The sequence below is a fragment of the Bos mutus genome, chromosome 26, assembly GCF_027580195.1.
Source record: "Bos mutus isolate GX-2022 chromosome 26, NWIPB_WYAK_1.1, whole genome shotgun sequence".
Taxonomy (NCBI): domain Eukaryota; kingdom Metazoa; phylum Chordata; class Mammalia; order Artiodactyla; family Bovidae; genus Bos; species Bos mutus.
The window spans coordinates 2,771,201-2,792,500 of NC_091642.1; the positions used below are offsets into that span (position 1 = coordinate 2,771,201).

The 21,300-nt window shown below is 56.9% G+C and overlaps 1 protein-coding gene across 11 annotated transcripts in view; it reads left to right on the forward strand.

Moving 5' to 3' along the window:
* The first annotated feature begins 13,335 nt into the window (after positions 1-13,335).
* EBF3 (EBF transcription factor 3) overlaps positions 13,336-21,300 on the forward strand; it is a 121,864-nt gene continuing 113,899 nt past the window's right edge. For 7 of the 11 annotated variants that reach the window (XM_070363289.1, XM_070363287.1, XM_070363290.1 and 4 more), the window contains exons 1-4: positions 17,106-17,782; positions 17,888-18,044; positions 18,405-18,468; positions 19,160-19,215. In XM_070363289.1, the coding sequence (XP_070219390.1) occupies positions 17,649-17,782; positions 17,888-18,044; positions 18,405-18,468; positions 19,160-19,215 (411 nt within the window). In that variant the 5' untranslated portion in view covers positions 17,106-17,648. Of the gene's footprint in view, positions 13,679-17,105; positions 17,783-17,887; positions 18,045-18,404; positions 18,469-19,159; positions 19,216-21,300 lie in introns of those variants that run through there. The other 4 variants (XM_070363291.1, XM_070363292.1, XM_070363286.1 and 1 more) reach the window with 3 other exon arrangements.

A 21,300-nucleotide genomic window follows, 5' to 3' on the forward strand; every position in this document is an offset into this window, starting at 1 on the left:
CTATTTCTGCTTTATTGACTATGCCAAAGCCTTTGATGTGTGGATCACAATAAACTGTGGAAAATTCTGAAAGAGATGGGAATACCAGACCACCTGACCTACCTATTGAGAAACCTATATGCAGGTCAAGAAGCAACAGTTAGAACTGGACATGGAACAACAGACTGGTTCCAAATAGGAAAAGGAGTACGTCAAGGGTGTATATTGTCACCCTGCTTATTTAACTTATAAGCAGAGTACATCATGAGAAACGCTGGGCTGGAAGAAGCACAAACTGGAACCTAGCTTGCTGGGAGAAATATCAATAACCTCAGATACGCAGATGACACCACCCTTACGGCAGAAAGTGAAGAGGAACTAAAAAGCCTCTTGATGAAAGTGAAAGAGGAGAGTGAAAAAGTTGGCTTAAAACTCAACATTCAGAAAACGAAGATCATGGCATGTAGTCCATCACTTCATGGGAAATAGATGGGGAAACAGTGGAAACAGTGTCAGACTTTATTTTTTTGGGCTCCAAAATCACTGCAGATGGTGACTGCAGCCATGAAATTAAAAGACGCTTGCTCCTTGGAAGGAAAGTTATGACCAACCTAGATAGCATATTCAAAAGCAGAGACATTACTTTGCCAACAAAGGTCCATCAAGTCAAGGCTATGACTTTTCCTGTGGTCGTGTATGGATGTGAGAGTTGGACTGTGAAGAAAGCTGAGCGCCAAAGAATTGATGCTTTTGAACTGTGGTGTTAGAGAAGATTCTTCAGAGTCCCTTGGACTGCAAGGAGATCCAACCAGTCCATTCTAAAGGAGATCAGTCCTGGGTGTTCATTGGAAGGACTGATGCTAAAGCTGAAACTCCAATACTTTGGCCACCTCATGCGAAGAGCTGACTCACTGGAAAAGACCCTGATGCTGGGAGGGATTGGGGGCAGAAGGAGAAGGGGACAACAGAGGATGAGGTGGCTGGATGGCATCACCGACTCGATGGACATGAGTTTGAGTGAACTCCGGGAGTTGGTGATGGACAGGGAGGCCTGGCGTGCTGCGATTCATGGGGTCGCAAAGAGTCAGACACGACTGAGCGACTGAACTGGACTGAACTGAACTGAAGGTCTTGGTTCACGTACTGTTGAAGCCCAGCTTGGAGAATTTCGAGCATTACTTTGCTAGTGTGTGAGATGTGTGCAGTTGGGCAGCAGTTTGAACATTCTTTGGCGTTGCCTTTCTTTGGGATTACCTATTGTGCTTTGAGCAGTACAGTAGTTCCAGCTGTATCACTGCTGACCTTAAGCTTGCTTCTGGACATCCTGGGCTTGAAATAAAGAGACTGCACTGCTGTTCTCTATACAGTGCTGTACAATAAAGTCCACAAAAGCACAACCGTGTGAGGACGCACACGTGACGATGTGCATCAGACGCATGAACTGCATGTGTGACTGGACCTGTGGAAGCGTGTTTGCACCTTCAAAAGTTCGAAACCTGAAGGTTTGTATGTAGGGACTGAGTATACAGAACCATTTTTGCGTCCCTTCGACAAATCCTACCTGATCATAGCGTATGATCCATTCAACGTATTTTTTATTTCAGTTTGCTAGTATTTTGTTGAGAATTTTTATATCTATGTTCAACAGTGATACTAGCCTGTAATTTTCTTTCTTTATGGAATCTTTGTCCGGTTTTAGTAATCAGGGTGATGCTGGCTTCAAAGAATGAGTGCAGAAGCATTCCTTCCGCTTCAGTTTTTTTGGAATAGTTTGAGAAGGATAGGTGTTAACTCTTCCTAAATGTTTTGTAGAATTCACCTGTGACGCTGTCTAGATGTGGACTTGTGTTTGCTGGGACTGCAACACTTTTTTGAATTCCATTTTCACTTAAGTATTGTGTTTCTGTTTATGTCTTTGATGTTCCAAAGCCACCACTCTTGCTATTTCTTTCTTGTTTAAAGAACATTCTCTAGCCATTTTTGGAGGGTTAGGTCAACCAGCAAGAAAGTCTGAGTTGTCTTTCATCTGAGAAAGTCTTCATCTCTCTTTTATTCCTGAAGGACATTTTTTTTTCTGAATGTCGGTTCCTGGGTTGACAGTTCTTCTCTTTCAACACTTAAAATAACTTTTGCCACTTTTATTCTGACTTCCTTGGTTTCTGATGATAAATCCATTGTCATTAAAATTACTTTTTCTCTATATGTAATGGCTTTCCAGGTGGTGCTAGTGGTAAAAAACAAAAAACCCACCTGCCAGTGCAGGAGATGCCAAAGCCAGGGATTCGATCCCTGAGTTGGGAAGGTGCCCTGGAGGAGGAAATTGGTGGCCCACTCTAGTATCCTTGCCTAGAGAATCCCATGGACAGAGGAGCCGGGCAGGCTGCAGCCCGGGGGATCGCAGAGTCGGACACGAGCGAGCGTCTGAACACGTATATGTAGGGTGTCTCCTCTCTGTTCCTGTGTGCAGTGTGCTTCTTTTGGTCTTGGGTCTTCAGAGCTGTGGCTATGCTGTGCCTCGGTGTGCATGTCTTTGGGTCTATTCTGTTCGGGGTTTACTCACTTTGTGGACTCTGTACGATAATGTCCTTTCCTAGGTAGTTTGCCAGCCTTTTTTTCATTACCCTCCTCCTGGGGACTCTAGTAACACAAATGTTTGATCTTCAGTTATAATTCCACATGTCCCCGAGGCTCTGTTTATTTTTAAAAATCTATTTTCTTTGTTGTTTAGATTGAATTCACTGATTCTTTCATCTGACTCCTCCATTCCGCCATATATAGAGCCAGTCCCCTGAGTTTTTTATTTTGGTTATTGTATTTTCATTTCTTAAATTTCCACTTCTTCTTTATATCTTCCCTTTCTAAAACCTTCTATTTATTTTCTGATGTTTTCTATTTTTTCATTTGTTTCAAGTATATTTGTAATTGCTTATTGAAGCACTCTGATGATGACTATTTTAAAATCTCTATCAGACAATTTTAACATCTTATCATCCCATTGTTAGAATCTCTTAATTATCTTTTTTCTTTTTTTCCATTGAGCTTGAGATATGCCTGGTTTTTGCTATGACAAGTGATTTTCGATGGCAACCTGGACCTTTTGGATACTATATCACAAGAGACTGAATCTTCCTTAAACTTCTGATTTAGCTGGCTTCCTCTGATGCTGCTCTGGCAAGGAAAGAGGAAGGTATCACCTCATTATTGCCCGGTGGGGGTACTGCCAGGTGTCCAGGTTTACCGTCAGCCCCTGTCTACCCCTCACTTATTACTACCGGGTGAGGGTAGGAGTTCTGGCTGCCTGTGCAGCCCCCATGGGGGGCTTCCCTGATGGCTCAGTGGGTAAAGAATCCACCTGCCAATGCAGGAGACTCAGTAGATGCTGGTTTGATCCCTGGGTCGGGACGATCCCCTGGAGGCGGAAATGGTACCCTCTCCAGTATTCTTGCCTGGAGAATCCCATGGACAGAGGGGCCTGGCAGCTACAGTCCATGGGTCACAAAGAGATGGACACGACAGAGCAACTGAGCACATGTGCACAGCAGGAGGAATAGAGAAAAGTACAGCTGACCCTTGAGCAACACAGTGGCGAGGGGAGCTGATCCTGCATGCATTCATAAACCCACGTGTGACTTCACAGGTGGCCCACTGCGCCTGCGGTTTGCCCCATGGTCTGCATCTTCCCCGCTGACCCTCACCACCTCCCCATCGCCTGGAGCATCCCAACAGGGCTGACGTGCGTCCTCTCCACACTCCGTGGCTCAGAGGCTGGGTTAGCCTTCTTCCCAGGGAACTGGTGATGCTCACCAGGCCACAACCCCTCAGAACAGGTCTGCTCCAGCCTGGGGCCACCCTGGAGCCAGGGAGTCCCCAGAACACAAGCCAGCCTGTCCACGGGGTTGCTGGGAGAGTTCACGCTCTTGCCTTGTGTGGTGAAGCCACACTTGGCTGGACACAACCAGCCAGGCCGAGAGCAGCACCGCTGTGCCAGCTGATCTGCAGGAGGACGGGCAAGGGGCAAGGCTGCTGTTTAAGCCTCTGCACTGCGGAAGGTTTGCTAGAGTGTTACCGTGGTAACAGCTGACTGGTACATGGAGTAAGCAAGGAGCATCTGCCGCTAGGCTTCAAAGGTGGGTGTTTTCGCTGGGTGGTGTTGTTGCTGTAACGAAGTGCCACAAACTTGGTGATGTAAGACTAAGCTTACTGTGCACAGTTTTGCAGGTCGGCCACCTGCGTGAGCTTGACTGGGGGTCTCAGAAAGCGGAAATCAGCCTGCTGGCCTGGCTGTGTTCTCATCTGGGGCTTGGGCATCCTCATCCATCAGATGATCTTTGGCTAAACTCAGCTCCTGTGGTTGCAGGACTGAAGTCCTGTTTCTCGTGAGAGCTGACAGCCCTGAGCTCGTACTGCTGCTCCTTCGCTCCAACATGAGACCCACGAGCACTGCTCTCTGCGGGCTTGGAGGGATCCTGCGGTTCAGTCTTGCTCAGTCCCTGGGAGGGCAACTGCCAAGTTCTTTCTTTCCATCCCTGACCTCTGTCCCGTCTTCTAACTTTCTGTCCCTGACCTCTCACCTCACCGCTGCATTTCCAGAGGCCTCAGGCGCTTGGGCCTGCCGGCCAGGGAACCCTCTGCCGTCCACACACTTTTCACTGAAAACGTCACCTCCTGACCCGAGGGCTTCCCGCTCTGGGGTTTCCCAGGAATGGCGATAAGACAGACTCACCCTTCAGGTCCCGTTAGACCCCAGCAGTGGGGGACAGGCAGGGCAGAGGTGTCTCGGGAAGGGGAGTCCGACCGCCCCCCTGCACACCCTGACAGCCGTCGTCACAGCTGCTTGAATGGAGTCTCTAGGGGAAGTCTTCCACCCTGAGAGCTCAAAGTCCGTCTCCACAGCTGGGAGAAGCAGGTCTCAGTTTGGAACCGACTTCCCAGGCAGGCAGGGCCTCGGGGAGCCGGGCCTCTTCACCCCTGGCCCGGCTGACTGTCCTGTGGGCGGCTGTTCACTGCCTGCCAGGTGGGCCTCGACCCTGAGCGTTCTCACTGCCCCCGCCCGACTCCCACAAAGGCCCCTTGTGCTAGCTGTCCCCCGCAGACAGTGGGTTGCTCTGGTACTCTCACGCGGGTCGCTCCAGTGGGCAGCAAGAGCGAGGGCGTCCCCAAGCATCACAGGATATCTGACCAAGTCAGCCACCGATTTTAAGTAACATTTTCCCACGGACAACAGCCTTCTAGGCAGCAGAGCGGTTTCTGCCTTCCCATTCTATCAAGGTGTGTGTGTGTGTGTGTGTGTGTGTGTGACTCTTCCCAGGACACGAAGTCTCTAACACTGAATCACATCTGTATTAATTCAGGAAGCATTGCTGAGCCCCCTCGTCGAGCCAGCTCTGTCCTAAGAAGTAATAAACCGGATGACCGGGACGGGGGCCCTGACTCCAGGAGTTTCTCGCAAGAGAGATGGTAGAGACATGGCTCACTCAGGAATGCGAGACCTGCAAATACAGCAGTGCCTGGGACTGCCTGTGCTCCGGGAATGCCCATGACAGCTTCAGCTTCTGGGTTCAGTGGCCGAGTTTCACCTCCATGATGGGCTCCCTGCACCCCCCATCCTTGGATGAAGTGGAGTGAAGTGAAGTCGCTCAGTCGTGTCTGAGTCGTGTCTGACTCTTTGTGACCCCATGGACTGTAGCCTACCGGGCTCCTTGGTCCATGGGATTTTCCAGGCGAGAATACTGGAGTGGGTGCCGTTCCCTTCTCCAGAGGATCTTCCCGACCCAGGGATCGAACCCGGGTCTCCCACATTGTAGGCAGACGCTTTACAGTCTGAGCCACCAGGGAAGCACGTGGTGCTGGGGGCAGTCACAGCCCCACCTCCCATCCGCCCACCACGGTGTCGGCTGCTTAGTGGGGGCAAGCAGGCACAGTGCTCGTTACGGGGGAAGAGACCAAAGCAAATATTGAAACAGGTCTGAATATTGATGTTTGTGAATTTACGTTTCTAGGTACAGCGGCCAGTGACAAAGCACACAGATGTGGACCTCGACAGTGAAATGGACATTGATTTTATGTGCCTGAGAGAATGAGGCTTAACCTCCGAGACCTGTGGAGGCCTCTCCCCGTGCACATGTCACCTGGCTGTTTCCCGTTCTCTCGCGTGTGCAGCTGCAACACGGCACCTCCCACGGCATGCGGGCAGGGCCTCCTCACCACTGCACACGGCTCAGCCAGCCTGCGAGAATATTCTGGAGGGCAGTGGAGGGCGTGGCAGTCACTGTGTCCAGTGAGTGAGGCACAGAGGGAGTCGATGGCTTCTCGAAGGACACCTGTGTGCTGACACAGCTATGTGAAAGCGAGCTTATGGACGGTCATCATGGGTGGAGCTCTCTGAGTTTCTTCCTGCCATAAAAAGGATGGGTTTCCTCCAAGCATTCCAGCAGATCATATCATTTCTCACACGGACCCACCAGACCAGCACCATCCCTCTCTCCAGCGATTGGTCCCTGAATCACGACCTACGTGGCAAAATGTTCTCCAGCCATTCCTCATTCATGTATACACACACCACACACACACACACACATCTCCCTTAAGAACGTGCGGAGGTGGACCCGGGGCTCCACTGTCCAGGGGCAGCTCGGGAAGAGAGGGTGCCGTGGAACAAGGGGCAGGCACCCTCAGGGCAGTAGGGGCCCCTTGCGGGGAGTGCTGGGGACAGCAGCCTCTGGGGGACAGGGAAACAGGCAGGACTTGGGCAGGGGTATGCGGGAACTTGCGGTGAAGCAGTACGCAGGGTCACCAAGTGCCCGTTTGAGGATAGAGCCCACCCGCAGCCCCTCCCTGTCATTCCACAGCTGACCTGGCCAGACTGATTGGGCAGAAGCCCTTTCAAGGCTCCACGTGTGCAAAGCAACTTCAAGACATCGACCCCCTCCCGCCTTTGCCTCTGAAGCCACACGTGGCTTGCTCCAGAGCCCGGCCCTGGGCTGTGGCCGCAGCTTCCTGCAGCACGGCCAGGACAGTCCTCCAGCTTTTCTGTGCACGTGCGTGCCTATCTCCGCTGCTGGCACGCAACATCCAATACCTGTGAGGTGCTATTAAAAACATGGGTAATTTTACATCTTAAAATATTGCATACAGGTTTAATGGCTTCATGCTGGCTCACATTAAAAATGACTCCCAAGTGAAGATGACAAGGGGGAAATATTCGTTATTTAGTTCTTTTCTTACATTAAGCTATCATAATAAAGTACATTTCTGGGTTGCATTCTCTAGAGTGCTTTTTACTAAATAAATGGCCAAAAATAACTTTTTCCTTCCAGTAAGGTTTCATGATTCAGCACATTCAATTTTCACTGTAAAAGGTTGAAGTAAAGAGTACAAAACAAATCTAGGAGCAAGAAACAGGCGAGAAAAACCAAGGAGTGTTGGAGGGTGCGGTCCCGCTTCGCCTCACTGGTGCTTTCTGAGACAAACCTTGCTGATGTGAAAGCTGTACTTGTTAGGTGCCGGAACTGCACTGAGGTTTTGAGGAAGCAGGGAGATAAGCATTAGTAGGAGAGAGCTGTAGGTTTTCATCCAAGGGGCATATTAGAGAAATAAGCAGAGCTGGGGTAGGAGAGGGCAGGAGGGTCAGCTCCTTCCAACCCCAGCGCCAGCCACAGGCCCCAGGATGCGAGTGCCCACCTGGTCCCATTTCTTGCCTACAGAGCAGCTCCAGATGTTTATGGCAAAGGTTCCACAGGGGTCATTCGTCAGGTGACACCAAAGACCGGAGATGTGGGGTACTGGGTGCCTTGCCTCATTCCCTAAGAGCTGTGCACAGCTCCACTTGGAGTGGGCCAGGTACTTTCTTTCACAGTGGCTTTATAGGGAGAATCTTGGTCATCTCCCCTTTCGTGGGAGATCTCTTGCGCCCCCCATTTCACTGTGACTGCCGGGCAGAAGGCTGCTTCTCACTAGATTACCAGTGGCACCTCATCTGCAGGGAGGCCTTCCCCCTCCAACATTACCAAAAGGGCCAGGGCACTCCGCGCCACCCTGCACTTGGGAGGGTGCACGCGTCCACACCGACAGCTCCAGGCCTCCCCGGGCCTGGAACCGGCTTCTGGACAGGCGTCCCGGCTGGGGCGGCCAGTCTGGGGCCTGGCGCGCTCTCTTGGCCAAAGCAGGTTGCGAATGCCACAGGGGAAGGAGCGGGGCTGTGGGGGGGGAGCCCGTCCCGGCAACAGGGTTTCCACACGGAGGGCCAGGGGCATCCCCGAGGTTCCCAACCCTTCCACGGCGGCCAGCTCGGACCCAGCTGCGGCCTCGGCGGCCGGCGGGCTGCAGGGCGCCCGCGGGCACCTCCTGTCGCCCCCGCTCGGCCCCCGCGCGCCGCGCGGCCGCCTCCAGCCGAGGAAGACAGCGCGGCGCGTGCGCACTGGCGCGCTCGCGGCCCGGCCCGTGGGCTCTCCCTGGAGGGCGGGAGGTGGGAACGTGGGGAGGCGCCGGGCCGCACACCCTCCCGGCCCGCCGCCGGCGCCGCCGTCACCTCGCGGCCGGGGCGCCCCGCCATGCCCGTCGAATGAGTGGCTCAGGTGAGCTCGCGGAGGCTGCCCGCGATCCCGTCGGGGTCCCCCGCCCCGGAGTGAGGCCCCCGGGAGGCCACGGGCCGGCAAAGTTGAACTTCGCGCGTCGCAGGCCTGTGCTGGGTGGCCGAGCCGGAGTGCGCTCTCCTCGCCTGCAGGAGCGCAGGCCGGGGCTGCGGCGAAGGTGCGTGGCGGGGCTGGGGGACGCGGGGGTCCGGGACCCGGGGCGGCACTGGGGGAACTTTAGCGCCGGGCCCTCGCAGCGTCGTGGCGGCCTGCGAGCACGCCTGAGGGACCTCGCGGGTCCCCGGTGGCCTCTCCTCGAGGCCCTCCCAGCCTAGGCTGCGGAGAGCTGAGCGCGTGCCGGGAGCCCTCGGTGCGGGGGAGGCGCGCACGGGCGCGGGCGGAGACGGGGGGTTCTGGGATTCGGGTAAGGACCCGGGATTTCTCCATCACGGCCCCTCCCCCAATACAAAGTGGGACCCTTGGAGGGCCGGAGGGAGGGGTCGAAACCCGAGGTGGCCGGAAGAGAACGCGGGAAGCAATTAAAACTCCTCCTTTCGGATTAACAACCAAAAATTGATCGATGTGTCAGGAATACCGCTGATTTATGAAAGGTGCTTATTTCTCTGGTATGGAGGATTTTATGTTCTCCAGGTGAAACCGAGTTCACCCAGCTCCAGCGTAGATTGATGTTTTAATAAAAATAAATAAAGGCGAAAAGCTCGCCTGGTCTTTGGGGACATCGAGTCTCAAATCGCAGAGTTAGACTAACAAATCAAATTGCATTATCTTTACATTTCATGTCTTAATCGTGTGCCTAAAAATCACAAGCAAGCCGGAGAGCGCCCTCATTTCGAAAGTTTTAATATAATGCTTAAAAGTTGGAACATCTAGCAATCAGTGTTTCATAAGCAAACTGGCACGGGGAGCGCCGTGTAATTGTGATAAGTGGCAGGCGTCGCGGAGCGGGCGCGGGGCGAGCGCGGGCGGCGGCGGGAGGCGGCGCGGGTTCCGCCGGGGAGAGGGTGGCGGCGGCGGCGCCCGGAGCGCGCGGCGCCCATAGATGGCGCCCTGGCCCCACGCTAGGCTCGGGAGCCGCGCTCCGCCGGGCCGCGCGCGGGCGGGGGAGCTGGCGGGGGCGCGGGGCGGGCGCGCAGAGCGAGGCTCCGCACTGGCGGTGGAGTCGGACCAGGGCCGCGCGGCACAGCGAGAAAAATCTCCAGTTTATTGTTGGCGTCGTTAATTTAAGGCCTGAGCAGTATTGGGGGCGGATGGGGGTCCTTGGGTCTGGGATGTCCATAGGAGCCTAGAGTCTGCCCTGGAGAGACCCCTGCCTGGCTGCGGCCCTGGCCTAGTGGCCACCGCGCAGCTCCAGACCTGGCTCTCCCCGGGCGCGCGGCCCAGGCTGGGCCCTGGAGTGCAGATACGCGTGGATGTGGGCGAGGGTTGGCCGTGCTGCGACAAGGACGCCAAATTCAAAGCTGCCCACCGATCACTCCAGAAGGCGGCCGGGACGGTCCAGAGGCCGCCCGCACCCCGCGCGGGACGCACTACCCGAGCCTGCGCCGGCTCTGCCGCCGCGGCAGCTAGTGCGCCGCGCTTTGCAATGTAAATTTCAGCGGGACAAATTGCTTATTAATAGTCTAGAAGAGAAGCGGGTTTCTTTCTTTCTTCTTTTCTTTATCTGTTTTTATTTCTGCATGCCCCCCAGCTATGCCCTGGGCAGCCTCGCCGCCCAGCAGTTTCCTCTTCATTTCAATATCCTAAAGAAAATGCAAATTTCCACAGTGTGGCCTTTTTAAAAAGTTAAATTAGCAACAGCTTTAAGTGACTCCATTAGTATGGAAAACATACACATGTTTAGTGTGAGAATAGCTTCTCTTTCATAGGGCTCACTCTGGACTGTACATTTAGCAGACCCTCGCACGGGGAAAGAATCTAGTCGCTGCCAGCGTGTCGCCAAAGGCGCACCCCCGAGTGGCCTGCGCTGGGCTTCCCGGGAGAGATTGCCCCGACACCGCGCGCCGCCGCACCCCGACCGCCGGCTTGGATCCCTTAGAAGTCGCGAGAATGAGGGCGAAAGGGTTTGTGCAGGCGGGAAGGGAGGCGGGCTTGACACATTTCTGTCCAAGGGCGGTGTGCTCATCCTGCCTTCCCAGCCTCTTTGTCCGGGTCCCCGCAGCCCAGATAATTGAGCGGACTGAGCGGGCCTCGCCGCTGTCACCCACCTCCACACTTTTGCGCAGGAGAAGGAGTGTGTACACGCTCTCTTGAGCAGTGGCCAGGGCGTAGACGAAGGTCGCGGGCAGAGGAGGACGTCAGTGGCATGCCGACCTGTTCACCTGCACCCCTTGGCTCTACCACCCCAGCTCCTTTGCCTGGGTTGGCAAACCCGATGTTTCAAACCAGAATCTCAGTGGCAAAGTTTTGCGCTCCGTTGGCTTCCATATGAAGTGGTGCAGTCCCGCCATGGGATCTGTCTGCCCCGCTTCTTTACCTTTGAGCCAGTGGCAGGGCACGCCAACCCCGTCCAGGAAAGAGTTAAGATTTATGGTGTGCTGGAGAGGTCTTGTTAGGATGTAATCTGCATTTTTAAACTACGGCGTAATAAAAAGTGAGAAGTTTTGAGACACCTTTCTTGATTATACCTTTGGTGATACTTTAGGTTTTACATTTAATTTGCATTTTGTTCTTAGTGAATATTGAAGTCTTGAGTGGAGGATTGAATTTTATTAGGACATCTGGACTGACAATATCAAATCAGACACCAGTGTCCCAAAGCATGCTAAAATTTCAGAGTTAATTAGAACGCAGTGTGTTTAATTAAAGCCAATTATAATATTTGAAATTATCTGATCGATCGGTGTTTCTGCAGTTTGGGTCTGTGGAAGTGTTGATTGGCGGACTGCGCGCGCCGTTTCGATCTAGAAACTGCTCTGGGGGAAGTTTGCTTTGTAAACTGGCGGGGCGGGCGCTCGCGGAATCCGGTCCGGGGCTCCGGCTCGGGCTCCTCCTGCCGGACTGCCTTGGGGCGCCGCTGAAGGCAGCTCGGGAAATCCCAGCTCGTTGCGAAATCTCTGTACCTTTTCGGATCCGAGGGACCCCTGGCACGCACGAGCCGTCTTTCCCCGCTCTGGTGCGCCTGCCGAGCGTGTTGCGAAGAGGCAACCTTTAAGGTTGCAAGGTGCGTAGGGAGAAGCCCGACTGGCGGAGACCGAGCGTGTGGTTTCGGATTCTCACTCCCACCGAGGAGCTCCAGGGACTGACTCGGAATATGGGGTTAGCCAAAGTGACCGGAAGGGCCAGGGAAAAGTTAGGACCAGGGGAGAGGAATTAACTGTTTCCTTTCTAATTTCGCACTCCGCAAGAGCCCAGGCGCGCTCGGCATCCTCGGCCCCGCTCGGAGCTAGGCTTTCCGGGGAGGCGGTCGAGAGCGGGCCGGCTGGCGTTCGCGGCCCCCGCAGGGCCGGGCAATTGGGAGCGTGCGGTTCCCTGCGGGGACCGGGCTCGGTGCTCGCCGCCCGGCCTTATTCCGGGTGCCCGGGCTCGTCCTGACTTTGCAGACACGTGAGCGGCAGTTAGGACCAGGCGGCGGGCGGACGGCTCTGCGCGCTCCTGGGGTCACCGGGTCAGCGAGGCCTAGGTGCACCGGGCGCGCAGGACCCGCGGCCCCGCCGTTGCGGGCTGGCGGGGAGCGGCGGCGGCCACCTGCCCGGGCCTGGGTGAGAGTGTGGGCGGCTCTGCTCGCGGCGGCACTCTGCTCTGCTCACCCCAGGAGGCGCTGTTTGTCAAACTTGGCCGCCTCGGCAGGAGGCGCCTGCACCTTCTCACTTGGAGTATTGAGCCCTTTTCGGTCCTTGGGGTCGGCCTGCAGGAGCCTGACCCTTCCAGAGTGACCGGGCTTGAGGAGGCGGTGCAGAGATCCGGGGTCTGAGACCCTCCAATGTTCACTTTTTAGCTGTGAATCCTTCCAGCCAGGCCTTGCGCCTTCCAGCGCAGGGCAGAGGAGCCCGTAGGAGCGCCCTGTGTGTGCGGGGTCAGATGCCCAGTGACTTGCCTCCCAGGGCGGGTGGGAGGCGCGTCCTGGCTTGGGTTCTGTCTCCATAGCCTCCCTAGAACCCCGCAGCCTCCGTCCCTGTCCAGCCAGGGGGAAGGCGCGGTCCCTGGGCCTGGAAACCTCCCCAGACTCTGGCCCGGCCCCCTTTGCGCGTCGCTTAACAGGTTGGGGTGGCCTGAGTGCGGAGCCCCGGCTTTCCTGACTCCCCAGGCCCACCGGCCCTTTGTATCCCGCGCGGTACAAGGCTAAGCCCGGGCGCACTCAGGCCGCGCCCCTGATCCACGCCGGGCAGGGTTTGCGAGTGCCCGGCTGTGTCACCTCGCCCCGCAGTGCGCGGGACTTCCTAAGTGCGCCCTCCCAGGGTTACTGTCTTCTCCGGCTCTCCTAGCCCCTACGGCCTCCTGCTCGCCAGTGCCCAAGGTCAGTCTGGCTCTGCGCTTTCGGGTTCTTTTCCCGAGCTCTGCCTGTGGCGCCGGGCCCGGAGCGGGGCTGGAGGCCGGGTCACCGGCGCGGTTTGAGCGTGACCCCCGGGCGCGGAGGACGTGGGGGCGGGCCGCGCCTGCAACTCAGCACTGGAGGCGGGAAAGCGAACCGCTGGCCTTCGGCGCGTGGCTCCCACCCTTTCCCGAGGGCTCTGAGGGGCACCGCCGCGCAGCCTGGATCCGAGGACACCGGCTCTACGAGGGAGCCGCACCCGGCCGCGCCCCGCACCCCGGATCCCTCTTAGGCATGGCTTCCAGGAACCGTGGCCCGGGCTTCTCAACGCCGGAAATGCAGTTTCTGACTCCTTGGAAGGCTGGTAGGGAGGGCGGCTGGCTCCCCGGGCTTGGCCGGGAGCCAGAAGGGGCATTCACAGAGTGCCCCCTGTACACGAGTCCAGCGCGGACTCAGAGCCCGGCCGTGCACCCTGGGACCCCAACTTGGCCGAAGTTTCTGGATGGCTCGGAGGCCGGCACCAGCCTGGCTCCGCCTCACCAGGCCCCGCACCACGCGGGCGTGGAGGACCCGGGACGCGGGAGACGCGAGGGGGAAGTTCACGCCTGGCGCGCGAGGAGCCGCCCTCCTCCTACCGCGGGTGGGTAGTGGCGCAGGCGGAGGGCTTGGCGCGCGCGGCGGGCCGGGCACGGCGCGGCCGGCAGGGAGGCCGGAGCGGGCCTGGGCGCGGGCGCCGCGCGGTTGTACCGCCTGGCCCAGCCTCCGGTGGTGCCATGGGTCAGCGGCCAAGCGCGGCCGCGGCCCTGCGCCCTGGAAGCCGCTCCCCGAGCGGGGCTCCAGGGGCTGCGGGCGCTGTCTCTTTAAGGTCACTGCCTGCTCCGGCACGACGTGGGGAGGACAGCTGGGCACTGGCCATCTGACTGACTCCGGCGTGACATCTGGGAGCCCACTGGTGTGTGGCACGCGAAGCGCTTGATGCCGCTATTTAAATGCAAATGCGAGGGGGCTCATTGAAGCCTCTCCCCGTAAATCCGCACAAAAGGAATACTTCCCACCCTCCGAGGAGGAGGAGGCGGCGGCGGCGCGAGGGCCACCCGTGCAAATCGCGTTGAGCGCGGGGCCCTGAGCGGTGGTCGCCGCCGTGGCGGCCCGCGGGGTTTCCAGCGAAGGTCAGGCCCCACCCGGGCCGGCCCCTGGGCGTCTGTCTGGCCCCTGGGAGCGCTCTGTGCGCGGAGGCTGGACCGGCGGTAGCGGCGGGCCTGCGCAACTTCCACAGTGTCAGCCTGTCCCCCCCTCGGCGTCTCCTGCCGGGGTACTGGGCGCCTCTAGGTCCCCAGAGAGGGAGAGGGGCGGGGCAGGACTCCCACGGGGGACGGCGGGCGCGGGCACGCGCTGCAGCCTCTCTCCGGACATCCGGGATGGGCCTGCAGCCCCCTCCCCTCCCTGGCCTGGGTGCTGGGCCCCTGGCTCCTCACGGCCCGCTGCTCCCGCCCCATCAAGGCGAACCCCTGGAGTGGGGCGAGGTGGGGGCCGAGGGCACTGCCCTCCCAGGCTGCTCCGCAGCAGGCCCGTGTGGAGACCCTGCCCGGGTGGCGAGTCCCTGTGCCCGCAGCTCGCAGCCAGCAGTGGAGTGACAAAAAAGATAAAGTTGGTGAATGATAAAGACCGTATTTTCCACGCTTTGGGTGCGGGACCAGATGATCTAGAAAATGAGCTGAAATGGATTCAGCCTCCGAGCCTGTTGTGAGAGCAGCTGACGCCCCCATTTCGGGCCAGATGGCTGCTGAACACAGATTTGCATTCATTTTCGCTTAATATCGTCCAAAATAGTGGGGCAGCTGCATTTGTTGTCAAAAAGGTTTAAAACCCCTTTTCTTTCTGGGGCAGGATCGTTACCTTCTGTGATGGGCTTATAGAACTTTTTTTCCCTCTTTAGTCAACAGTATCAGATTTAGAAGGATTTGTTTTTAAACCTTCTAATTTGGTAATCAGATTTAAATCGCCTTGGCGCGTGTAATCTGAATTAAAGATACTGTAAATGATTTTAAGCATGATACTTTCGTTAGAGCAAAGAAGGGGGCACCTCTAGCCTGGGCTGGGCATTTTAGGAAGTGGGCTACAAAGGAAGCATTGTCTCCTCTTTCCAACTTCATCTTTTCCGAACAGGCACTTTGCATAATCTGACAATAACGCTTGCCTGGGCGCTTGCCTTGCGTGAGCCCCCGAAGCAGCTAAACACGCAGAGACAAAGCCATGTCTCCACCCCACCCTCCACCGCTCAGCAACTTTATTTTGCGTTGTCCTTCCACGAAGAAAGTGTTCCCTCTTCCAGTGGGTTGGCTGTGGGTGGAAAGTGCTGGGCTTATTAGGAATACAGAAATTTTCTTTTAATTTATCGTGAATAGTTTCCATACACTTTGATTTAAGGTTATTAACATTCTATAGACAGTGGCATCTTTAATATGTGGCGATCGCTTCTAAAGACTAATCTCATTACCCTCAAATAGTCATAAAATATGATTTTATTATACTTACGTATTTAATTAGACGGCCAGCACCGGAATGGATTTTGAGATGGGACTGGCGCAACAGCTGTGGTAATTCACTTATCTTTGGCAATAGTCATTAACCCCCAACACCAGCAAAATAGATTGCTTTCCAGAACTGCTTTTTTTCTCACCCCTTCCAAGAGGCTTGGGGGTCCCCAGATAAGGTAAATCGGACTTCGATTTTCCCGATTAATTAAAATATTAGCGTACACACACTGCCAATTCATGAAATAAAAGGAGTGCCACCCCAGACCCGGCGTGAAGAGTCTGTCTTGCGGCACACTTGCACCTTGAAACCTGTTTTTTTGTTTTTGTTTGTTTTAATCAAAAGGGCCTGATTTCTCTCGGCAGGGAAGTGCTGGGACAGCTCCCGGTCGTCCCCTGGGCCCCCGCTCCGTGTCACGCACAGGTCCTTTCGGTGGGCAGTGCGCCTGGGTGCCGAGTCCTGGCTGCAGGAGCCCGGCCGCCGGGCCCACGCGCTGCTCGCGCCCCGCTGCCCTCCCGATTCCTCGAAACCAGGTCTGTAAAGTCGCGCGCCGCGCGCTCACCCAGGCTCAGCGGCACCGAGGGCAGGACCCCGGCGCCCGCAGCGTCTGCTCGGCTTTTAGAGCGGCTGGCGCCGGGGAGGTCTGGTCACCGCGTGGGGCGCGCAGCCGGACACCGGGCCCCGGGTCGCCGGAGAGGCCGGGCGCGCTTCCTGTCCGCCCAGGGAGCCCGGAGCCTTCTTTGTCACTCGCTGCGCCTAAGGACAGGCCGGGGGACGGGGTCTCCCGTGGCCACGGGGAGAGAGAGCGCGCATCGGGCAGAGCCCGCCTCCGACGTGGGTGCCCCAGCCCGACACACTCGGTGGCCTCCGCCGGGGCGGAGAGCTCGAGCGCCCCGCGAGGCCCAGCCGGGGTCACATCGGCCCCCCCCAGCAGCCTTCGGTCGGCTTGCAAACCGGGCTGAACTGCGCGCCCCGCCTTAGCCGGGGAGCCCTGCCCCACCCCTCCAGCCCCCGCCCCGGCCGGGTGCTCGCCCCTCCAGCCCCCTGTCTGCGGCCTGCCGGCTTCTACCCGCCTCCCGCTCTGGGCCGTCCCGGGGCGACCCGCGGCCCCTCGCGTTTACGGCCAGCGTCTGGGCAACTGGGGGCGCCCCTGCGTTTTACCCTCTCCTCCCCACCGTGCTTTGACTCGTGTGGCTGATGTCGGGAGGAGGGGTTGAGGGACCAGGCTGCAGCCGCGCACTGCCTGTCTGTCTGCTTTGGAGACTGATTTGGGCGAGGAGAAACTTCCTTGGCGGCGGGTGGGCGCGAGGAGCCGCGGCGCGCGGCTGGGGGCGGCGGCGGCGCTGGGCGGCGGCGGGGCTCGCGGGGCTCGCGGGGCTCGGGCTGGCTCGCGGCGCCGTCAGGCAGTCAGTCGGCGAGCGCGGCGGCGGCGGCGGCGGCGGCGGCGAGGGGCGCGGCGAGGGGCGGCCGCTCCCATATATGGCGCAGGCGCCGCCCCCCGACGTCACCCTCTGACAGCGCCGCTCCCGGGGGCTTCGAGTTTTGGCTCCCGGGAAAGGGTCCATTCCTCGGGGAGAGAGGGCTGAGTTTTGTGCGCCTCCGTCCGCTGCGCGCGCCGCTCCAGGCCCCGCCGCGCCCCGCCTGCGCCCGGGACTGCGCCGCGGCACTCACTGCCCCGTTTATTTGTCTTTGGAGCAGGCGGGCCGCGCCAGAAGCGGGCGATCCCGCAGTGCCCTGCAGCCGCGGACGCCGCCTGGCTAGGATGACACCACGTTGAGCGCGCCTGCAAACAACAACAACAACAACAAGCACCGCCGCGGCCACCGCGTCCTGCTCCTCCGAAGCGCCGCCGCCGCCGCCGGTGGAGCCGCCTCCGCGCCCCCGGCCGTCCGGAGCGCCCAGCCGCCGGTGTATGTCGCGCCTGCCCGGGACGGGCTGAAGCCGGCGGCGGGCCGGACCGCAGGCGCCGAGCAGGGCCAGTGCGGCCAGGGCAGCCGCCTGCCGCCGAGCCCCCCAGCGCCGCTGCTCGCGGAAGTGCTTTCGGCCGGGAGCGGCGGCCGCCGCCAGCAGTTTTCATGTTTGGGATTCAGGAGAATATTCCGCGCGGGGGGACGACCATGAAGGAGGAGCCGCTGGGCAGCGGCATGAACCCGGTGCGCTCGTGGATGCATACGGCGGGGGTGGTGGACGCCAACACAGCCGCCCAGAGGTACGTACCGGCCGCCCCCGCGCGCCCCGGGCCCGGCCCCGCCGGGTCCCCGCGGCCGGCCGGCGCCGCGCTCCTCACCGGGCCGCTGTCTCTTTCCTCCCGCAGCGGCGTGGGGCTGGCGCGGGCGCACTTCGAGAAGCAGCCTCCTTCCAACCTCCGGAAGTCCAATTTCTTCCACTTCGTGCTGGCGCTCTACGACAGGCAGGGGCAGCCGGTGGAGATTGAAAGGACCGCTTTTGTGGACTTTGTGGAGAAAGAGAAAGTAAGTGCAAACACACAATCACACCCTCCGGCTTCCTAGAAGTGGGAGGCAGGCGGTGCCCCAGCGCGGTGGCCCCGGGTGCCCCCTCGGCGGCGGGGACGGCTCGGCCAGGCGCCCCTGCCGCCGCCACGTGCGGCCGACCGGGCCCGCGGAGGGCTGGGCAACTTCTCTGCGCCCCCGGACTCACTCCGGGCGAGGAGGGCGCTGGGCTTCCAGCAGGAAAGTGACCTCAGCCGCTGCTCCCGGCCGGGAGTCCTGCCTCGCGTGAGGCCAAGGGGCCTCGGTCGTGCAGGGCACCGAGTGCGGTGGCCGCGCCGGACACCAGGCGCACTAAACGCAGTTATTTATCGTTACTTTCAGGAGCCCAACAACGAGAAAACCAACAACGGCATCCACTATAAACTCCAGTTGCTCTACAGCAACGGTAAGTGGCAGCGGCTGCTCCTGCATTCCCGCCCCGCTGGCTCGCTCTCTCTTTTTCCGCGATGCTTAAAGGACGTAAAGATTTCGAGATTAAAATGACACGGATGTAAACACGAAATCTTCTCATGGCATAGAAGGAAAACAAAACACAAACGATCAATAAGTCGATGGCACTTCACATGATTAACCGGTCCGGCTTGAAGTAGAAAGTAAAAAGGGGATCGATGTGGGCGCCAGCAGAACATCACTTTTAAGTGACTTTTTTCAATTTTGCAAATTAATGTTAATTATTGAGATGGGGGTAGCTCTGTGCATCCAGCACAGCTTACTTTCTGTGTACGGATTTTTAAAAAATCCTCGAGAGACACTAGAAAGAGTTGAGACTCTCAGTTTCCATTTTGTGCTTTCTGTTTTCTAAAAATAAATGAGCACATGGGCCCTCTCGGTTCAGCAACCAGGCCTGCTCTCAGCCAGGCAGAGTCCTTTGCTCCTTTCAATGCAAACCCTAAGAGTCTCAAGGTTCTTAATTAAGAAAAAAGAAAAAACGAGTGACTGGGTTTTCTTTCCTGCCTTTCAGAGGCATGCCTAAGTTTTGCTGCATCACCGCGGCAGCAGTCCTGAGCTACCCACTTCCTGTGCCCCCGAGTGCCCTCGCTGAAGTCCTGATGAGAATTTGTCCCTGTTTCTTGCAGGAGTCAGAACGGAGCAGGATCTGTATGTTCGCCTCATAGATTCAATGACCAAACAGGTGAGAAAGTTTAAGCCTCTTGCACTAGTTTTCACTGCTCAGCTGGGGCTGTCCTGGAGTTTCAGGGAGGAGAGGGCTGGCAAATGGATCTGGTGTATTTGTTTCTTATTTAGTTTTCTTGACATGCTAATAAGAATTCTCTATTTATTGGAATAAATGAAGTAGTTGGTGAAATAGTTTATGTTGTCATTAGAACAGGACATATATGCTTTATTAAATGGCTTGTGATTGGAATCAAATTCTGTCTTAATTAATCATGGTAATTAATATTTGACAGAAAATTTTCAAGATCTCCCCCTTGTATATTTTTAAACGTTTCTCTCTTTACTTGGAATCATTTCATTGATTTTCCCCCCCCATAACAAAGGCAACTAACTCTTTTCCAAAGCCCATTGAGTTGGAGTTGAGTAGTTCATTTTTTTCTCCTTTCCAGTGTGATGGTCTCGTAACAGGAGGCGTGTATTTGGATTTAAAAGTTAAATGTGTTGGGGTGAAAAGTCACCTTGTTCTCCTCTAGTCCATCTTCACCTCTCAGCCCCCCAGCTCCATAATTCAAACTCTGAGCTCCAGGGGTCACCCAAACCCGTCCGTTGCTCTGGGGGCAGCTTCTCATCCTTTTCCACTCTCTGTCATACCTTGTAAATAACATAATTACAAGCAGTTCCTTATTAAATTATTTAACTTGTCTTGGTCAACTTTTCCGATCATGACTTGGCTATCAGTCGTGTGATTAACTGCAGGAGAGCGCTTCATTGCTTTTTGACATTGTGCAGTCTTGGGCTGGTTTTGTGTTGCGTGGTGTGTTGTTGCTTAGTTGTTTTTAAAGATTTTTCCCCCGTTTTCTTAAAATAGCCTTGGGGGAGGAGGCCAATCCAATTCCTCAGTGAAATCCACTTTGCGCAGGTTGATTTAAAATATGCTTCCAAACTGAGCTTCACGCTTATAAATGAAAGTGGCGTCTTCCGTTTTGATGTTAACTTTAAGAATTGTGAGACAAGTGGAAAAGAACTCTCTCGTCCTTCTTGCAGCCCAGCACGCATGCTTCGTACTGTCTGCAGGGCAATTAGTTTTCAGATTTTACTTCCCTTTGAAAAAGTTTGTCCTTACCTAGGCAACAAGCTTGCTGGATTTTAGTGTCTGCAGTGGTAAACCAGTGTGGTTTTCTCTTCGAGTAAAACAGATCTGACAGGTAAACTATGGTCTTTCCGACAAAGGCGGTGGAGGCGGTGCGCCCTTGGATAATTATTTCACTAGGATTCAGTGAAGCCTCTGGAACTCCGGCTCCGCGTGGACAGGGTGCTTTTATTTCCTTTGTATATAAGGGCTAAATGTTTTGGGAAATCGCTGTGTTCTAACGAAGAGGTTGATGCAGGCAGCGCTGAGTTTATGCACAGAGGAGGAGGAGGTTTCCGTTTTAAGTGCACTTTTATTGTTCATTTATCCCTGTACCTTTGCAGTATAAACAGTTGAAAATAAAGGCATTTAATCTCCTCTCACTGACGGAGATTGGAGGGGGTGGGGAGAGAAGGAAAGAAATAGCCCAGTAACTGATCAAAGAGTCAATGGCGCTGAACCGACAGTTTATGGATTTCTGTTTGTGCTACAAAATAAAAAATAAATCAAATATAAATACGGGGATCCATCCGAGGACGAGCCGCGCTCTCAGAAGTGCCAGCGCCCGCCGCGGCCACGCGCCCCGAGCCCCAGGCGGCCCGGCGGCCTGCGGTGTCACCATCACCGCCGCCGTTCCCAGCCTACCGGGAGGGAGGCGCTGGGAGAGGGGCTCGCGGGAGTCCCGCGCTCTTCCCAGAGGGCAGCCCCGGGCTTCCTCGAGAAAGGGCTTTGTCCGCCTGGAAGTGGACGGAAGTGTCAGAAGTCCCGGGGAGGTTGGAAGCAATTTCCAGATCGTTTTCGGGGGGCGGGGGCGGGAACTGGAGCGAGGACTCCCCTCCCCCTTCCGTGGAATTTTCTGCGGGGGAACTTGCGGCTCCCGGCCCCCGCCCTCGGCCCCTCCCCCAGTGGCCTTTTCCCTTCTTTCTTTTTTTTTTTTTTTTTTTGCCCTCTCTGTTTTTGGGAGGCCAGCGG